The sequence below is a fragment of the Orcinus orca genome, chromosome 16 (assembly GCF_937001465.1).
Source record: "Orcinus orca chromosome 16, mOrcOrc1.1, whole genome shotgun sequence".
NCBI lineage: Eukaryota > Metazoa > Chordata > Mammalia > Artiodactyla > Delphinidae > Orcinus > Orcinus orca.
This window is the reverse complement of record NC_064574.1, coordinates 67,946,325-67,964,180: the sequence shown is the minus strand read 5'-3', so window position 1 is coordinate 67,964,180 and position 17,856 is coordinate 67,946,325. Positions and strand designations below refer to the sequence as shown.

General features: G+C 46.6%; 1 protein-coding gene across 2 annotated transcripts in view; it reads right to left on the bottom strand.

The window, feature by feature from the left end:
• PRKCB (protein kinase C beta) overlaps nt 1-17,856 on the bottom strand; it is a 312,263-nt gene that overhangs the window by 135,371 nt on the left and 159,036 nt on the right. For both annotated transcript variants that reach the window (XM_004268583.4, XM_004268584.4), the window contains exons 4-5: nt 10,641-10,752; nt 7,777-7,905 (exon numbers count right to left, since the gene is read on the bottom strand). In XM_004268583.4, the coding sequence (XP_004268631.1) occupies nt 7,777-7,905; nt 10,641-10,752 (241 nt within the window). The remainder of the gene's footprint in view (nt 1-7,776; nt 7,906-10,640; nt 10,753-17,856) is intronic.

Below are 17,856 nucleotides of genomic sequence, written 5' to 3'. Positions count from 1 at the left end.
GCCATTGTACACTGAAGATGTGTGCATTTCATGGTATGTAAATTTTACCTCACAAGTTTAAAGAAATTGTAAATACGTTTTGAATTCTTGTTGATGATGTGCAGGCTGAAGTGTTTCGGGGTAACTGAATTGATGTCTTCAACCTACTTTGAAATGTGTCAAAAATAAGACAAACTGATGGATGGAGAGCAAGATGGATGGACACGCGATTAAGCAAATGTTAATGGCAGGATCTAGGTGGCAGATAAACGATTATTCACTGTAAAATTCTTTCCACTTTGCTGTATGCTGGACATTTTTCATAATAAAATGTTGGGGGAAAAATACTAACCAGTAGTATAATAAAGGAGTGGGAAATCCACAAGAACTGGGCCCTATCCCCACTCCAGGATGTGTGGCCTTGAGAAGTTATTCCTTTTTCTGAGCCCCTGTGACTCACCTGTTTAACGGGGGGAGAAGGGGATAACTGTTGCTGTGATACCTTCCATTACGGACAGCGATGGTGTTGTGGTTTCACTTTGTTCTGCAAGATCTGCGCATCTCGTGAAAGAGATTCTTATATATAAAATAGATAACTAATAAGGACCTACAGTAGAGTACAGAGAATACTCCGTAATGACCTACATGAGAAAAGAATCTTAAAAAGCAGATATATGTATATGCATAACTGATTCACTATGCTGTACAGCAGAAACTAACAAAACATTGTAAATCGACTATACTCCAATAAAAAAATTTTTAAAAAAACAAAAGATTTTCGGGGGAGGAATGGCTTTCAATGCAAAGCCTGCCCCCTAGTGGACCCTAGTGGCCTAGCTTGTCTTTTTTTTTTTTAAATTGAAGTATTGTTGATTATCTTTTTGAATTATAGTTTTGCCCTGATATACACCCAGGAGTGGTATTGCTGGATAGCTTGTGGTCATTTTATATCCCTGCAACTGATGCATGGCTGGGTAGTATTTTGAGATATTAATCCGTCTGGGTTTTTCTTCATTACACTTCCTTTTTCTTCCCTCCTTCCCTTTCCCCTTAAATCAGAGAGCTTAGCAATTATACCCCAGTAAAGATGTTAAAAAAAAAAAAAAAATCAGAGAGCTATAGCTCGGGGAAGGATGTGACAGGCCAAAAAGCAGAAATAGCCTTCAGGTCACTCTGGCTCTGTGTCCCAAATTCCCAAACCTCTGAGGTTTTAAAGAGGAAATGGACAGAGCGTGTCTGAAAAAAAACTCGAAGGGCAGTGAATGTAACCTGACAAGAAGGAAATTCTCCATGGCAAACAAAAGGAAGAAAGATGAGAAAAAATTCCAAGAGTCCTAGGGAATTGCCAAGACCCTAGGTTGTGATGTTTGTCCAGGAAAAGAGATTTGTCTTGCCCCCTGTTGTATCCCAATGGTCTAGAACATGCCTGACAAACAATGGAAATTCAATACCTGTTGTTGAATGAATAAGTGAATGATTGGCAGAGTGAGCGAATAGATTCTACAGGAGCTTATAACTAGAACGTAGGGAAGGGAAGTCACACTCAACAGCTAACAGCCTCCCTCAACCCCTGCCATTTTTCCAGCCTCCAGGCTTTTGTGCACCATTTTCCCTCTGCCTGGAATGCAGCATCATGGTGAGACTGAGGGCCATCGAGCTGAACTGCCTGGACTTAGATACGAGACTCAGCACTTACTGTGCAATTCTGGGAAAGTTAGTTAACCAACTCTGTGCCTCAGTTTCCTCACAGGTAAAATGGGGATGATAATAATACCTACGACAGGGGATTGTTCTGAAGATTAATGAGTTGATCTGTGTAAAGCTCCTGGTGTGTAATAAGAACTCAATAAACAGAGCGGATGCTTTCTTATGTACCCTGACACAAAGCTCGCTCCACCCAGATAACTCCTATACATCTTACAGACTCAACTCTGCCATGGCTTCCTTCAGGAAGCTTCAGGTGCCCCTCTGAGGGTTCCCATGGTACCATCTCACCATCTGCCACATTGCAATATAATTATCTATGTCTATCTCTCCCACTAAGCTGTGAGCTCCCCGAGGGCAAAGATGAGATCTCATTTGTCAATGGATACAACCTGGTAGTCAGGCCCTTCCTGAATGAATGAATGAATGAATGAACATCTGTGCTTACTGAGCCCATCTCACCTTCCTACCTATAACGTGCCACCTTTCTCACACTGTAAACGCCTAAACACCAAACTACCCCCACCTCCCACCTCACCCCTCAGGTACACCATACCTGGGCCTGCCCTCTGCTCTTCTGGTCTTGTCCTGCCCTATTGGTCATGGAAGGAAGATACCCAAGTAGAAGGGCCCTCGTTGGTTTCCTTGAACTCTTCCCCCCTTGTTAGGGTCTCCGTGATGGGCAGAACCTTTTCTACCTTGAAACACTTCTTTACATAACAAGAGGGGCTTCTTTGAGCCTTCAACATCAGTTTCCTTTCTCCTAAGAATGCTTTTAAAACTTCTTTTGGAACCTAGTGTACAGGTGGATGCAATCCTCAGCCTTTCCCAATAGCCCGTCAAGGATTTATGTTCCTCTGGTGCTCTTCTTTTGATGTGTGGATGTCAGATCTTGGGAAGGATTTAAATACAAAGTATTGGGAGTTCCTCAGTCTTTCTGGGAGATGCTTCAGTCTGAGGAGGTTGTGTACAACATAATATATTGTAAGAACACCGAATGGGTGTCCCAAAGAGAAACATTCAAAACATTGCTCCTCTGCTATTTTTAAGAACAGCCCCAGTTTTTGTGAGATAGAACTATGGATATGGTTAAGGATTTGCAGACTGCTGCAATGTAGATGGAAATGTTAATAATGGGATATTAGTTGCTATGTTAATAGGGAGATACTGAATTGAAAAGGGGTATTTTATATACAAGGACATGGGCTTCATAACCTCCAGGAGCATTTTACAACTTTGATCAGGGCTTCTGATTGTACTGCCTCCCCTCCACGGTAACACAGGGCATCATGATGTCCACATGATTTCCTGTGATTCTACAAGTCCCACTGTTCTGTGTCTTTTCTACATTATCCAGGGAATGAGGGTAGTTATGGCTCCAAAGGGTGAGTCCCAGTCTCAGTAATACCTGCTGTTGACCTTGGACCTGGTCCTTGGAATTTTCTGCATGGTCTCCTTCTTTAAGGATGATGGTGTGAATTGGATTATCTGCTGAACTTTAGCTCCTCACTGTGGAAGGCACTGATTTGGGGATCATCTGTGAGTTCTGGTATCCATCAGGATCCTCTAGTGGCATCTCCTTCACACATATATCCACTGATTCCACAAATATTTAGTGATGTCATCACACTAGGTGCTGGGATACAGTGGTGAGTCAAGACAGACACAGCCCTACCCTCACCGAGCTTAAAGCCCAGAGGGAGATGCAGACACTAATCAACCCAACATAAAACCACAACTGACACAAGTTCAAGTTCAGGATACCATGAATGTCTACAACAAAGGGAGGTCCAGGGAAGCTTCCCTGATTGTAAGAATGAGCTGAGACCTACAGGAAGAGGAAGAGTAAACTGCTGAAAGAAGACAAAAGGGCAAACACTCCAGATGGAAGGAAGAGAGTATGCAGATGTCCTATGGTGGGTGGCAGCCTGGAGGGGATGAAGGATTAAAGAAAAGCAAGGAGACAGAGAATAGATAATGAGATTACCATGTCACAGTTAGTCTGTCCTAAGGGCAATGAGAAACCTGTGATGAGCTTTTTAAAGAAAGAGAACTGATTGGATTTCCCTTCTGAGTTTGACCTGCAAGACTCCTGACAGCAGATATAAAGCCAGGATTTCATGAGCCAGAGATGAGGAAACCTTCAGATCTTTCAGAAGCACCGGTAGCCTGGTGCCTCTGGAGATGGTGGGATTTCAAAGAGCATGTGGCAAGTACCAACACTGGACGTGCCTCTAGGTCTGAGTGAAGTGGGGCGATTCAACACCACAGGTCACGTTTGGCCTCACACTGCTGGGAAGGGCTCTCTTCTCTCTGATCTGTCTGGCTGAGATCAAGGAGGAGGGCCTGGAGTCCCAACAATGAAACCAGAAGGATGCTTGGGAGATCAGAGTATACCCAGGAGACCCAGACCCTGCCAGCTCCCCTCCACTCGGGCCAAGGCCCCCAGCTCCCGGCTACCGTGAGTGTTGGCTGTTAATGGCTCACAGTTGCCCCATGTCCAGATAGCTGCCCTCAGTCTCACAGAAGCCATGGATTCTGGGAGGTACCGTCCCACTTTCAATCCCAGTAGCCTGGAGCAAAGACTGACCGTCTTAGCCAGCCCAGGCTGCGGAAATAAAATACCTCAGACTGGGTTACTTAAACAACAGATGTTTATTTCTCACAGCTCTGGAGGCAGGAAGTCCAATATCAAGGTGCAGGCCAATTCGGTTCCTGGTGAGAGCCCTCTTCCTGGCCTGCAGGTGGCCACCTTCTTGCTGTGCCCTCATGCGGCCATAAAGCCACCAAGCCCATCATAAGAACCCCACCTTCATCTAACTCTAATTATCTCCCAAAGGCCCCACCCCCAAACACCATTTCATTGGGTTAGGGCTTCCACATGTGAATTTTAAGGGGACACAATTCAGCCCATAGCAGTGTCTGACCCTAACAGAACAGCCCTCTTGCCTCGAGGAGGGACTGACCCTGTGCTATAATCTGTGGTCCAGGACTCCATGGGATCCAGCTATAGCTGGTCTTCAATGGAGACCACACTCTCACTCAGCTTTTCCCTGCTCTATCCTCACTCCTTATCTTATGAGCAGCCCCAGTAAATCACTTGAACAAAAATCTCCATCTCAGCTCTGTGTTTAGAGGACTGCAGTCAAAGCATCAGCTTCTTCTATCATCAGTCAATCAACGATCCCACACCAGGTACTGACCGTGCCTGGAACGGTGAGGAGGCAATAGCAGGGCACAGTGACCTGCAGACAGGAGGCCCAGGGGCTCATCCTGCTCTGCACGAGACATCAGGCAAGTTGTCCAACCTCACCGAGTCTGAGTTTCCCCTTCTGTATGTTGGCAACACCACTATCTCCATTGGATGAGCCAGTACCAAAACACTTGGAAAACCACAAAGTGCTCTTAGTATATTGGTAGCTATTCAGTTAGTGCTAGCAGAACCCTGAACATGCAGATATTCTGTCCTTAACTTTAAGGGAGTCCTAACTTTTCTTCCTTCCCCTTGCTATGGGTTGAATTGTATCCCCTAAAAGAGGTGTTCAAGTCCTAATCCCAATACATATGAATGTGACCTTGTTTGGAGATAAGGTCTTTGCAGATGTAACCAAGTCAAGATGAGGTCATACCAGATTAGGGTGGCCCTGATCCAATGCCTGGAGTCCTTAGAAGAAGAGGAAATTTGGATGCCGACACACACAGGGAAGAACGCCATGTGATGATGGAAGCAGAGATTGGAGGGACGCAGCCACAAGCCAAGGAGCCCCAACTACCAGAAACTAAGAGAGAGGCATGGAACTGACTCTCCCTCAGAGCCCTCCTGAAGGAACCAACCTTGCCGGCACTTTGATTTCAGACTTCTAGCCTCCAGCCTCCAGAACTGTGACTGAATAAATACCTGTTGTTTGAAGCCACCCAGTTTGTGGTACTTCGTTACAGTAGCTCTAGGAAACAAATATACCACACCCTCATTGGGATTGCCTGGAAATCGTCAGCTTGTGATCAAGATATAAGACAGTGTATCTGTGATTGAGGGGGAAGACTTTGACCTCGAATTGGAAGAGACGTTGTATTGTACCACGTGAAACAAAGTGCCCAGGAAACACACATAAGAGGTAATGCAGCTAAACCACAGAGGGAATAAATAAGGTATTGGGGGGAGAGTTAGTGCAGGGAACTAAACCAAAAAGTAACCTAGTATATCACAATAGTGAACAGACCTAGGTGATGCCGTGTGTGACTCTCTAAGCCTGTTTTCTGATAGAACGATAATACTACTTAGCTCATTAGAGATACTGAAAATTTTTAAACAAGATATTGCCATAAGTGCTTCGCAGAGTGATGAACACACTTAAAAACTCAAATGTTAGCTACTTTTGATGTAGCTGACTGGATGACGATGATGATTACAAATGGTGTGAGCTCTCAGAAGCACAACTTCTCTGAGCCTCAGTATCTTCATTCATAAAACAAGTATAATAGGTATTTCACAACGCTGTTTTAAGCATTGAAAGAGATAACATGTAAGTCTTTTCTATTTAATTGAAATATCATTGACATATAACACTGTGTAAGTTTAAGGTGTACGGATGTGTTGATTTGATACATTTGTATATTACCATATGATTACATCCCTGGCATTAGCTAACACCTCTATCACCTCAAATAATTATTTCTTTTTTGGGGTGGGAACAATGGATGGACCTTGAGAGCATTATGCTGTCGTTTGGTTTTGAGCGCTGTGCATTGAAGGTTGGCTGGCCCTAGTAACATCTGAGCCAGTGTAGTTCCTAGAGAATAACAGTAGAGGGCAGCAGGGTCTCATTTTTGCCCCTCCAGCCCAGGAAGCTTAGACAGTGGGGAAACCAGCTTTTCGTGAGGCTTTTCCTCCTTGGGGGACCCTCAAGCATTTCACTGGGAAGAAGCCATGTCAGCCATTGCCTTCCTTTCAGAGGAAAAAACAATTCAACAGAATACACGTTCCATAAGAGCCCACTGGGTGTCATGAACCTCAGTTTAAAACAGGGATTACATTTTACAGGGCTATCTTTCAACTTTTATGTGGTGTAGGCTCAGTGCTTCAGAGCTGCTGAACCATTCCAGGGCCTCAGACCAATTTTTGCAAAATCAATCCCTTCTATGATCAAGTTCCTAAGATATCAAGTCAAAACACCTTGTTTAAATTAACAAATTGTAAATTCTAAGAAGTTTGACACAAGCCTCTGGGGGAGAATTCCTTCAAAGTTCTAGTCCCATTCTGGGAACTTCCCTGGCGGTCCAGGGATTGAGACTCCGTGCTTCCAATGCAGGGGGTGAGGGTTTGGTCCCCGGTCAGGGAACTAGGATCCCACGTGCCGCACGGCGTGGCCAAAAAATATATAAAAAATAAAATAATAATAATAAAATAAGATAAATTTAAAAAAACAAAGTTTTGGTCCCATTCTGGTCCAGTTCAGTGCCGCATTGACCGTAGCTTTATGTCTGAGCAGTTACCCATCCAGCACAGCCAGGTTTCCATTTTGTCTGCGCTGCCCATGTCAGAGCCAAGCATGTTGTGAACGCTCCATTAGGAGGGACAGACACCATGCTGCACTTCTCATAAGAGGCTGTATTATCCCTCTTTCTTATTACTATGAAGCTTTTCAGAAGTGCGAAAAATAGGGAGAATAACAGAACAGGGACCAGTGAGGCCGCCGTCAGGTTTAAGAAAGAAATACTTCAAATACATGGAAAGCGCCCAGGGACGCACAGTGCCATAAAATTAAGGTGTTCAGCATTTTGTCTGCTCTACTGGCTCCTCTGAGGTCTTCGAGAAAAGTAATGTACTGCTGGTGTCCCAGCTCTAAGCTCCAGCGCACCGGAGGTGCTGAGAGCTCCACCCTGCGGGGATGCAGTCTCTAAGGATGCCTACAGCGGGGATGGGCTGTAATGGGGGCCGGCGGTGGAGGGAGAGGGGAGGAAGGCAGTGTGTCACCGCACCTCTCGCCCCGCCCCTGCACCGCCCATCCCTCCACCAACCTCCCCTCCCCTAACTCAGCGGTCCAGCCAGGTCCGAACCTAGCGGAACCGGAGCAGGAGCCCAGCGCCACCTACCGACAACGATAAGGACCTCCCTCTCGATGTGGGCCTGGATGTAGATGCGGCCGCGGCGCTCCGTGTGGTCTGTGCCGCAGAGGCTGGGGACGTTCATCACGCAGCGCTTGTGGACGTTCATCATGCAGGCTGCGGGGACAGAGGGAGGGTGCGCGGCTCAGGCTGGTCCAGGCTGGACCCCTCCTGTTCCCCTCCTTCCCTCCGAAGCTGGCGGAGACCAGCCAGCCGTGCCCGCCCTGCCCGGGTCTCATCAGAAGGGCTTCTCCAACTCTCCCGCGGCCCCCGCCCCCCACTTCAGGCCCTGATGGACAAAGGAGGAGGAACATGTCCGTCCTCCCGAAAGGCTGAGGCACCTCGCGCACCCCCGACGGCTCTGAAGCCAGAGGCACCAAGCTCAGTGGCACGGGCAGCAGGTAACGCAGCGAGAGAAGCTGCGGGTGCGGCGGGACCTGACCGGCCAGGGAGCGCAGTGTCCCCACCCAGGAGCAGCCATGCAGGGTGCATGCCCCAAATTGCTGAGATCGCCCCATTTTTCAAGATTAAGCAGGAATCCTGACTTGTATGTGACATCTCCCGATTTTTAAATATTGACGGCCCCATAGGTTGGTTTCCGTGGAAAGAGTCTGAGAATGGGAGTTGTGAGCCAGCAGGTTTACCGCAAGGGCTCCTGGGAGGGAGGAGCTCGCCCACGAGGATGCACTGAGGCTGACAGTAAAGAGAGCTCTGGACCTCCAGGGACCCTTCAGAGTTTCCCAAATGGATACAAGAGGAACAGGCCTCTGCACCCTTGCACCTGCCAGGAACCACCCCCTGGGAGGGGCATCATCTTGGGACCTGAGCAAAGCCTGCACAGTATCCACCGAAACTAACTGCAAGAAAAAGGATTAGACGCAGGGTAAGACGAACGGAATAGGTCTGCGAACTGAATGGGACCTTCAGGTCTCTTACGTGATACGATAAATACAGGCTCCCTTCCCACAATCCTGTAGTACATCTGTGCTTCCTTCAGTGGGTGGCTGGTTTCCCCTAAGTCCCACGGCTGCTCCAGGGAGGTGTGCCTGGAGTCCAGTGCTCTCTAGGGGACCCTCGTTCCAGTTTGAGAAGCCAGGAGGAGAGTCTAGATCACCCCACGGGGCCTGCATTTCAGGAGATTCCCTGGGGAACTGGGGGCACGGCATCCCCAGGGGCAGGGGGTGCTCAGGACACCCCCTTCTCAGCCCGCCCAAGCTCCAGGAGGCAGCAGGCAGATTCCAAAACTGGAAATGAATCGTGGGGAGAAAAGGATGGTGGGGAGGAAGGGAGAGCCCCCTGGAACCTGAGCGCCCACGTTCAGGGCTCTGCGTCAGCCCAAGCTGCCTCCCACCCACCCCTCTCTGTCCTTGAGGCCCACCTGGGGCCCCACGTGCGCTAAGAGGAATCAGTGTCCCACAGGCAGAAGGCAGCTGCGCCGCTCTCTCCCCGCCTCTGTTATGCGTCTACCTGGGACCCCCATTCACCACGCGTGTCTCTGTGGCTCTTGCCCTGTTTGTTTCTGTCTGCCTCTCGGTACCCATATGGGTGTACGTCTCTTTCCTGGTCTCTGCTCCTCTGCTTCAGCATGTGTCTCTCGCTGCCTCGGCTGCATCTGTGAATAGGTCTGTTTCATGCTCTGGGCCTGTGTCACACCTCTTTGTCTCCACCTCTTTCTGTGTCTCTCCATGTGTGTGTTTCTGCCTGTCTCTGCTCTCTCTCCATCTCAGTATCTCTGCAGGAGCCTGACTGAGGGCATCTCTCTCTGTGTCACTTCCAATCATTGTGTCTGTTGGTTCGTCTGTCTGTCCCTCCTGCTTGAGTCTCTCTCTAGCTGGGCCCCTCTGTAGCCTCACCCATCGCTCCCTACACCTGGGCGCACGTGTCATTTGCCCCCTGAATCCGTCCCTGTCTGTGATTGTGTGTTTCTCTCTGTCTCTTGCCCCCTTCCTCCCCATCCACACCCATACTCCTCTCTGTCGCTCTCTGCCCCTGAGAGTTTCTCTCTCTGTCCTCTGGGCCTCAGGACCCCTGTGACAGGGACAGTCCGGCCTCATGACTGCTCAACATGCAGGGGTCAACAGGCCTCTGGGAGCCAGCAGCACTGAGCCCCCCATCTCCACCCCGTCCCCTTTGCAGCTGCAGCTCTCAAAGCCTGCTGGCTCCCCCACCCCTCGGGCCATTCAGTCCTTCACTTAATAAAGAGAAGTCCTGCCCCCTCCTGCCTCTTCCCACCCCAGCCTGGTCAGAGAATCACATGCCCGACCCCCTTCTAGCATAAACTGTAGGTGCTAAAGGGAGGCAAATTTTCTCTCTGCAGAGAAAGGCATCAGCCCCGCATATCGGTGCTGGCAACAGCTGTGTGCGTGGCTGCAGGAATGGCCCCGATTTGACCACGCCTCCCTGTGTCCACACCTGTGGACTGTCCCCTCCCACACAGACTGTGAACCTTGCCATATGACTTGCTTTGATCAGTGGGACTTGCCCTCTTAAAGCACTTGGGACCTCCGTGTGAGCAAGCCCAGGCTAGCCTGCTCAGGACGGAAGACATGTGGCCCCCCAACCCCCGTCATTCCCATCACCCAGGTGACAGCCAGCCATCCTTGCGGACAGGTGGGTGAGGCCCTCCAGGCCCAGACAGCCCCTCACCAACCTGCTAACCCACCACATAGGCATGAGTAAGCCCAGCCCAGACCTAAAGGACAGCCTTGCAGAATCATGAGCTCTATAAATGGTTATTGTTACTCAGCAACAAACAAGTGGTACCCAGCCCACCCAGGACTTGGGAGAATGTTTTGTAGACCATGAGGAAGCAGCCCAGTCAGCAGAGGCTGCCAGAGAGCAAACGTACTTACTGTCACATTTCATCCCCTGGTGGATGAGTCCATACAGCAGCGACCCACAGTGGTCACAAAACGTGGGGCTGGAGTACGTGTGGATCTTGAACTTGTGTTTGCTCCGGGGGTCCTAAGGTCAAAAGAAACAAACAAAAGAGGTTGGCATCAGTGCGGCATGCCCCAGTTTCGCACTGCACTGTGCATCACTGGAGAACTCCTAGAGAACTGAACTTGGCCCCCAGCATTCATCATACTTGTTGGGACCATCACTGGAGCTCTGTGCCCAAACATGGTGCTTGATAAGTAACCACTGAATGAATGAATGCCTAAGACAGCTGATGGCTCCCATCCTGCCCCAGCACACTCACTGTGCCTGCAAGTCCTCCATCTGGGAACCCAACCTACTGACTCTTATCTGCAGCAAGGACTCCACAGATGGCAAACAAAACACCAGACAGATCAGGTAAACAGGTCGCCTTGCTCCTGCTTTTCTCTCCTTTATCAGCCAAGCAACTTCTGGATGATCTAAAACCCAAGTCTGGGCATGAAACCTCCCCAACAGGACCTCATCATCTACGGGACAGAGTTCAAAGTCCAATGAATAGTCTACAGGTTGTGGCAGAGACTACTGGCTTTCCACCAATACCCATTCTTCCTTTCAATAACAGAACCCTTGAGTCTTAGCAGAGACCGTGGCTGCCCAACTATAGACCACATTTCCCAGTCTCCCTTGCAGCTTGGTGTGTCCATGTGATTGAGTTCTGGCCAATGGGATGTACGTGTTTCAGTCATTCCTTTAAAAGGAAGGTGTGCAGCCTCCAGGGCCCCTTTTTCCCTTCCCATTGTCTGGAAGATGGTGAGAAGTGGAAGTGACCACCTTGGACCCAAACTCGACCCACCAGCCCTGGACTTTGTATTTTTGGACAGACATCTGAGAGAAAACCTACCTTCTGTCTTGTTCAAGTCACTATATTTGGGGGCTATTTGTTACAGCAGCTTACACCATTCCTTAACTAACTAACATGCCCTTCCTAACCTGGCAATGTAATGCAGCAGTTAAAGGTCCAAACTGCCTGGGCTCTTCTTTGATGCATAATTTGGGGCAAGTTATTTAATTTCTTTGTGCTTCATTTTCCTTGTCTGTAGGATGGAGAGAATGATATAAGCTATATGACCATTGGGAAGAATAAACGAATTAACCTATGTAGAGATCTTAGAACAGCCTGGCACACAGTAAGGAGTATAAGCTTTTGCATTATTATTACTAGATCCCCCATGTGATCCCAGCTATGCCCCCAAACACACACTGTGTTTTCAGTACACAGGACTTGCTCATACTCCCAAATATGCCATGCCCTTCATGACTCTCTGGCTCTGCATGATGTCTTTCTCCTTCAAGAGCTACTCTAACCAAAAAGTTCCTTCTTCTCTTTCCCATCCCAGCCTGAAAGCTGCCTTCTCTGTGAAAGAGAAAAGTTAAAATCATGGGCCCTAGGTTCCAACCCAGGGCTGATCTGATGTTCTAGCCTTTGCTATATGCTACCCATCCCCTAATTCATTCACTCATTCATTCATTCATCCATTCACATTTATTTATTGATGCAGGTGCCTTTTAAAAACATATTCTAATAGAGACAGGAAATGAACAAGTGAGCAAATAAATGGACAGAATAAGAAATTATTTTATGTGCTATTAAAATGATGAGCATTTCTCCTTAGGAAACTGTTATTTACAAAATTTAAAAATAATCCTTATATCTTCCAGAATGGCTACAATTTTAGAAAATTGATACTGACGACACCAAGTGCTGATGTGGAGAGAACACTGTTGGAACTCTCCTACAACACTGGGGAGAATGCAAAGTGGTAGCACCTCTTTGGAAAACTGTGTGGCACTTTCTTATAAACATACCCTTATAATATATGACCCAGTAGTCCCACTCCTAGGTGTGGAAGGAATACATCTATCCACAGAAAAACCTGCAAGTTTATAGCTACTTTACTTACAATAGCCAAAGTCTGGAACCAACCAAGTATTCAACATTAAACGGATAAACAAAGTGTGGTACGTCCACACAATGGAATACTTCTCAGCAGTAAGAAGGAATGAACTACTGAAACAGGTAACATTCATGAATCTCAGAAGAATCTGGGTAAGATAAAGCTGTCAAACACATGCTGTTGGATTCTGTTTAAATCAAAGGCTACACGCTATATGATTCCACTTAAATGACATCCTAGAAAAGGCAAAACTATGGGGACAGAAAACAGATCAGTGGTTAAGAAGGATTGGGGGTGGAAAGGGGATTGACAACAAAGGGACAGCATGTGGGAACTTTTACGGGCTGACTGGAATGTGCTATATATCAACTGCAGTGAATTTTACTATATGTAAAGAAAGTGAATTTTGCTGCATGAAAACTCTGTCTCAGTAAGCCTCTGCCTAAAACCCTGTCCATCCCTGAAGGCTTTTGCTGGCCTGCATCTTCTTAATGAGCTACAAAGTTTCTTTCATGATATTCCAAGCCTCTGCGGTCAGGCAGATGAAGTGTTGGCCCTTGCACAGCTCTGAACCGCCAAGTTTTAGAGGCTGGGTCAGCTCTGCTCTGGCTGTGGGACCCTGCAGGGCTCTCAGGATGCAGAAGGACCCCAGGACCCCCTTGTCCTGCTCGAGGACTGAAGTGCTACCCTAGTAACAATTTTTTGGAAATCAAAAAAGGAAACTAAAGGCTCCCCGTTGATGGCTTAACCAGCCATGTTTCCTTTCTTAGGCAATGAGATGCAGAAAATACATCTGGTTCCTGGAAATAGTCCCAGTGCTCTGTGCCATAAAACACTTCCCTGGCCTTTGAGAATTCACCTTAAAGTTGAGAAATGAGTGTCTCAAATCTGCCTAAAAAGAAACACCTGTTCACCACTGGTATTGGCCTGAAGGGGGAGCTCAAGGCTTCTCTCACTCCCCTACTCAGCCTCAAAGGCGGAGAACCTATCTGGTTGGTCAGAGTCCAAGACACTGATTGGCCTAGCCTTGGTGTGTGGAGCCTTCACAGCCTTTAAAAGCTGCACCACCATCTTTCTCTTTCTCTCCCTCTCCCAGGAGGCTGATGGGGGGCCGTGGCCTCACCCTAAGAAGGTTGGGCATGAATGGTCTGGACCAGCTCCACTCCAAGCCCTAGGACAAGTTCTCTCTCTCCTCTTGGTTTTGTATTTCCTTCTGGGTTCCCTGATATGTTAACCTATAGGAGCCAAGAATTAGTTTTGAGTATGTTTTAACTGTCCTTAGGCCTACCTAATACAGAAAAAAGGAGTCCCCAAGGGCCTCATGAGCTCTACTTCGAGATTTGAAGCGAAACCCCAACTAACAATAAAGTTGCTCTTTGCTGGCTTTGCACTTTCCTCCACGGATAAATCTTAGTGAGGAATCTCAGGGAGAAGGATTCGAGCATTTCTGACCACATACTACTGAAACAAGCAGGACCCTGTGGGGCTCCTGGGCACGGGAACCGTTCTGTTCAGCCTCCATGACCTTCCCTGAGTTCCAAAGGGTAGGTTCAAACGGTTGCTAATCAGGGTAGAGAGGGGATGCAGAGACAAGGGAGGAGCAGTCAGAAACAATAGTGCAGGAGGGAGAGTCAAGATGGCATTGTGGGAAGACGAGGAGTTGGCTTCTCCCCACAACTAGGGTTCCTGCCGGCCGCTGGTGGGGGATTCTGACACCCAAGGAGATGGGAGGAACCCCATAGTGAACCGGTAGGATGTAGGGGGACTGAAGGGGGGAGGAGAAGTGGAGGCCAGAGAGGATAGGCGCCCCTGAGGCTGGGGAGATCAGGAGAGGCAGGTGGGAGGGACTCTCCAGAAGGAGCAGAGGGCGACTGCCCTGCCCACGCGGGCCTGAGGAGCCCGCTGAGCTCCTGCACTGATCCCCTTCCCTCCAAAGCCCCCTCCAGGCCACGTGGGTCCTTGGGGGCGTAAGAGGGAGGCCAGGGAGATCAGGAGAGGCAGGCGGGAGGGGCCCTCCGAGACCAGAGGAGCAGGAGAGGACAGGAGGGCGTTTGCCTGCTGGGCTCCCAGGTGAGGTCCCCCGCCCTCTGAGACCAGGGGTGGGGGACTCGCCTGGGCCCCTTCTGTTCCTTGAGCCTAAGCCCCACCCCCCACAGCCCCCAGGGCCTTCTCCTGCCCTGTGGGTCCTGAGCATAGGCCCCACCCACCGCCTAAACCTCGCCCTTGCTTAGGTCCCGCTCTCCACAGCCAAGGCCTTTCCCCCCCCTTTTTTTTCTTTTCCCTCCTCTTCTTTTTTACTATTGTGATACTGACATACCTTTCAGTTGTTGATTCATCTATATTTTTATTTTTCTATTCTTTCTAACATATCTGTTAGTTTCCTAGTCTAATCTTACTTTTTTACTTTGGTTTTGTTTTTTTGCCACCCCACGTGGTTTGTGGGATCTTGGTTCACGAGCCTGGGGTCGGGCTGAAGCTCCTGCGGTGGGAGCTCCGAGTCCGAACCACTGGACTAACAGAGAACCTCAGACCCCAGGGAATATTCATCGGAGTGAGATATCACAGAGTTCCTCATCTCAGCACCAAGACCCAGCTCCACCCAATAGCCTACAAACTCCAGTGTTGGAAGCCTCAGGCCAAACAACCAGTAAGACAGGAACACAATCTCATTCATTTAAAAAAAAAAAAAAAAAGAGAGAGAGAGAGAGAGAGAGACAGCAAAAAAATATGTCACAGATGAAGAAGCAAGGTAAAAACCTACAAAGCCAAATAAATGAAGAGGAAATAGGCAGTCTACCTGAAAAAGAATTCAGAGTAATGATAGTAAAGATGATCCAGAATCTTGGAAATAGAATGGAGGTATGGATTGAGAAAATACAAGAAATCCTTAACAAAGATCTAGAAGAACTAAAGAACAAACAGAGATGAAAAACACAATAACTAAAATGAAAAATAAAAATACACTAGAAGGAATCAATAACAGAGTAACTGAGGCAGAAGAATGAATAAATGAGCTGGAAGACAAAATGGTGGAATAACTGCCAAGGAGCAGAAATAAAGAAAAAAGAATGAAAAGAATTGAATACAATCTCAGAGACCTCTCGGACAACACTAAATGCAGCAACATTCAAATTATAAGGGTCCCAGAAGAAGAAGAGAAAAAGAAAGGTTCTGAGAAAATATTTCAAGAGATTATAGTTGAAAACTTCCCTAACATGGAAAAGGAAATAGTCACCCAAGTCCAGGAAGCACAGAGAGTCCCATACAGGATAAACCTTAGGAAAAACACACCAAGAAACATATTAAACTAACCAAAATTAAGTTCAAAGAAAAAATACTAAAAGCAGCAAGGGAAAAACAAAAAATAACATACAAAGGAATCCCCATAAGGTTATCAGCTGATTTTTCAGCAGAAACTCTGCAGGCCAGAAGGGAGTGGCAAGATATACGTAAAGTCATGAAAGAGAAAAACCTACAGCCAAGATTACTCTACCCAGCAAGGATCTCATTCAGATTTGATGGAGAAGTCAAAAGCTTTTCAGACAAGCAAAAGCTAAGAGAATTCAGCACCACCAAACCAGCTTTACAACAAATGCAAAAGAAACTTCTCTAAGCAGGAAACACAGTAGAAGAAAAAGACCCACAAAAACAAACTCAAAACAATTAAGAAAATGGTAACAGGACCATACATATCGATAATAACCTTGAATGTAAATGGATTAAATGCCCCAACCAAAAGACACAGACTGGCTGAATGGATACAAAAACAAGACCCATATATATGCTGTCTACAAGAGACCCACTTAAGACCTAGGGACACATACAGACTGAAACTGAAGGTATGGAAAAAGATATTCCATGCAAATGGAAATCAAAAGAAAGCTGAAGTAGCAATACTCACATCAGATAAAATAGACTTTAAAATAAAGAATGTTACAAGAGATAAGGAGGGACACTACACTGATTGATTGATCAAAGAATCAATCCAAGAAGAATATAACAATTATAAATGTTTATGCACCCAACATAGGAGCACCTCAATACATAAGGCAAATGATAACTGCCATGAAAGGAGAAATCAACAGTAACACAATAATAGTAGGGGACTTCAACACCCCACTTACACCAATGGACAGATCATCCAAACAAAATAAATAACAAGACACAACCTTTAAATGACACAATGGACCAGATAGATCTAATTCATATTTATAGAACATTCCACCCAAATGTGGCAGAATACACTTTCTTCTCAAGTGCACACTGAACAGTCTCCAGGATAGATCACATCATGGGTCACAAATCAAGCCTCAGTAAATTTAAGAAAATTGACATCGTTTCAAGCATCTTTTCTGAACACAACACTATGAGATTAGAAATCAATTACAGGGAAAAAAACATAAAAAACACAAACACATGGAGGCTAAACAATGCATTACTAAATAACCAAGAGATCACTGAAGAAATCAAAGAGGAAATCAAAAAATACCCAGAGACAAATGACAATGAAAACACGATGATCCAAAACCTATGGGATGCAGCAAAAGCAGTTCTAAGAGGGAAGTTTATAGCTATACAAGCCTACCTCAAGAAACAAGAAAAATCTGAACTAATCTAACCTTACACCTAAAGGAACTAGAGAAAAAAGAACAAACAAAACCCAAAGTTAGCAGAAGGAAAGAAATCATAAAGATCAGATCAGAAATAAATGCAATAGAAACAAAGAAAACAATAGTAAAGATCAATAAAACTAAAAGCTGGTTCTTTAAGAAGATAAACAAAATTGATAAACCATTAGCCAGACGCATCAAGAGGGAGAGGACTCAAATCAATAAAATTAGAAATTAAAAAGGAGAAGTTACAACAGACACCACAGAAATATAAAGCATCCTAAGAGATGACTACAAGCAACTCTATGCCAATAAAATGGACAACCTGGAAGAAATGAACAAATTCTTAGAAATGTATAAACTTCAAAAACTGAACCAGGAAGAAATAGAAAATATGAACAGACCAATCACAGGTAATGAAATTGAAACTGTGATTAAAAATCTTCCAATGAAAGTCCAGGACCAGATGGCCTCACAGGTGAATTCTATCAAACATTTAGAGAAGAGCTAACACCCATCCTTCTCAAACTCTTCCAAAAACATTGCAGAGGAAGGAACACTCCCAAACTCATTCTATGAGGTCACCATTACCCTGATACCAAAACCAGACAAAGATACTACAA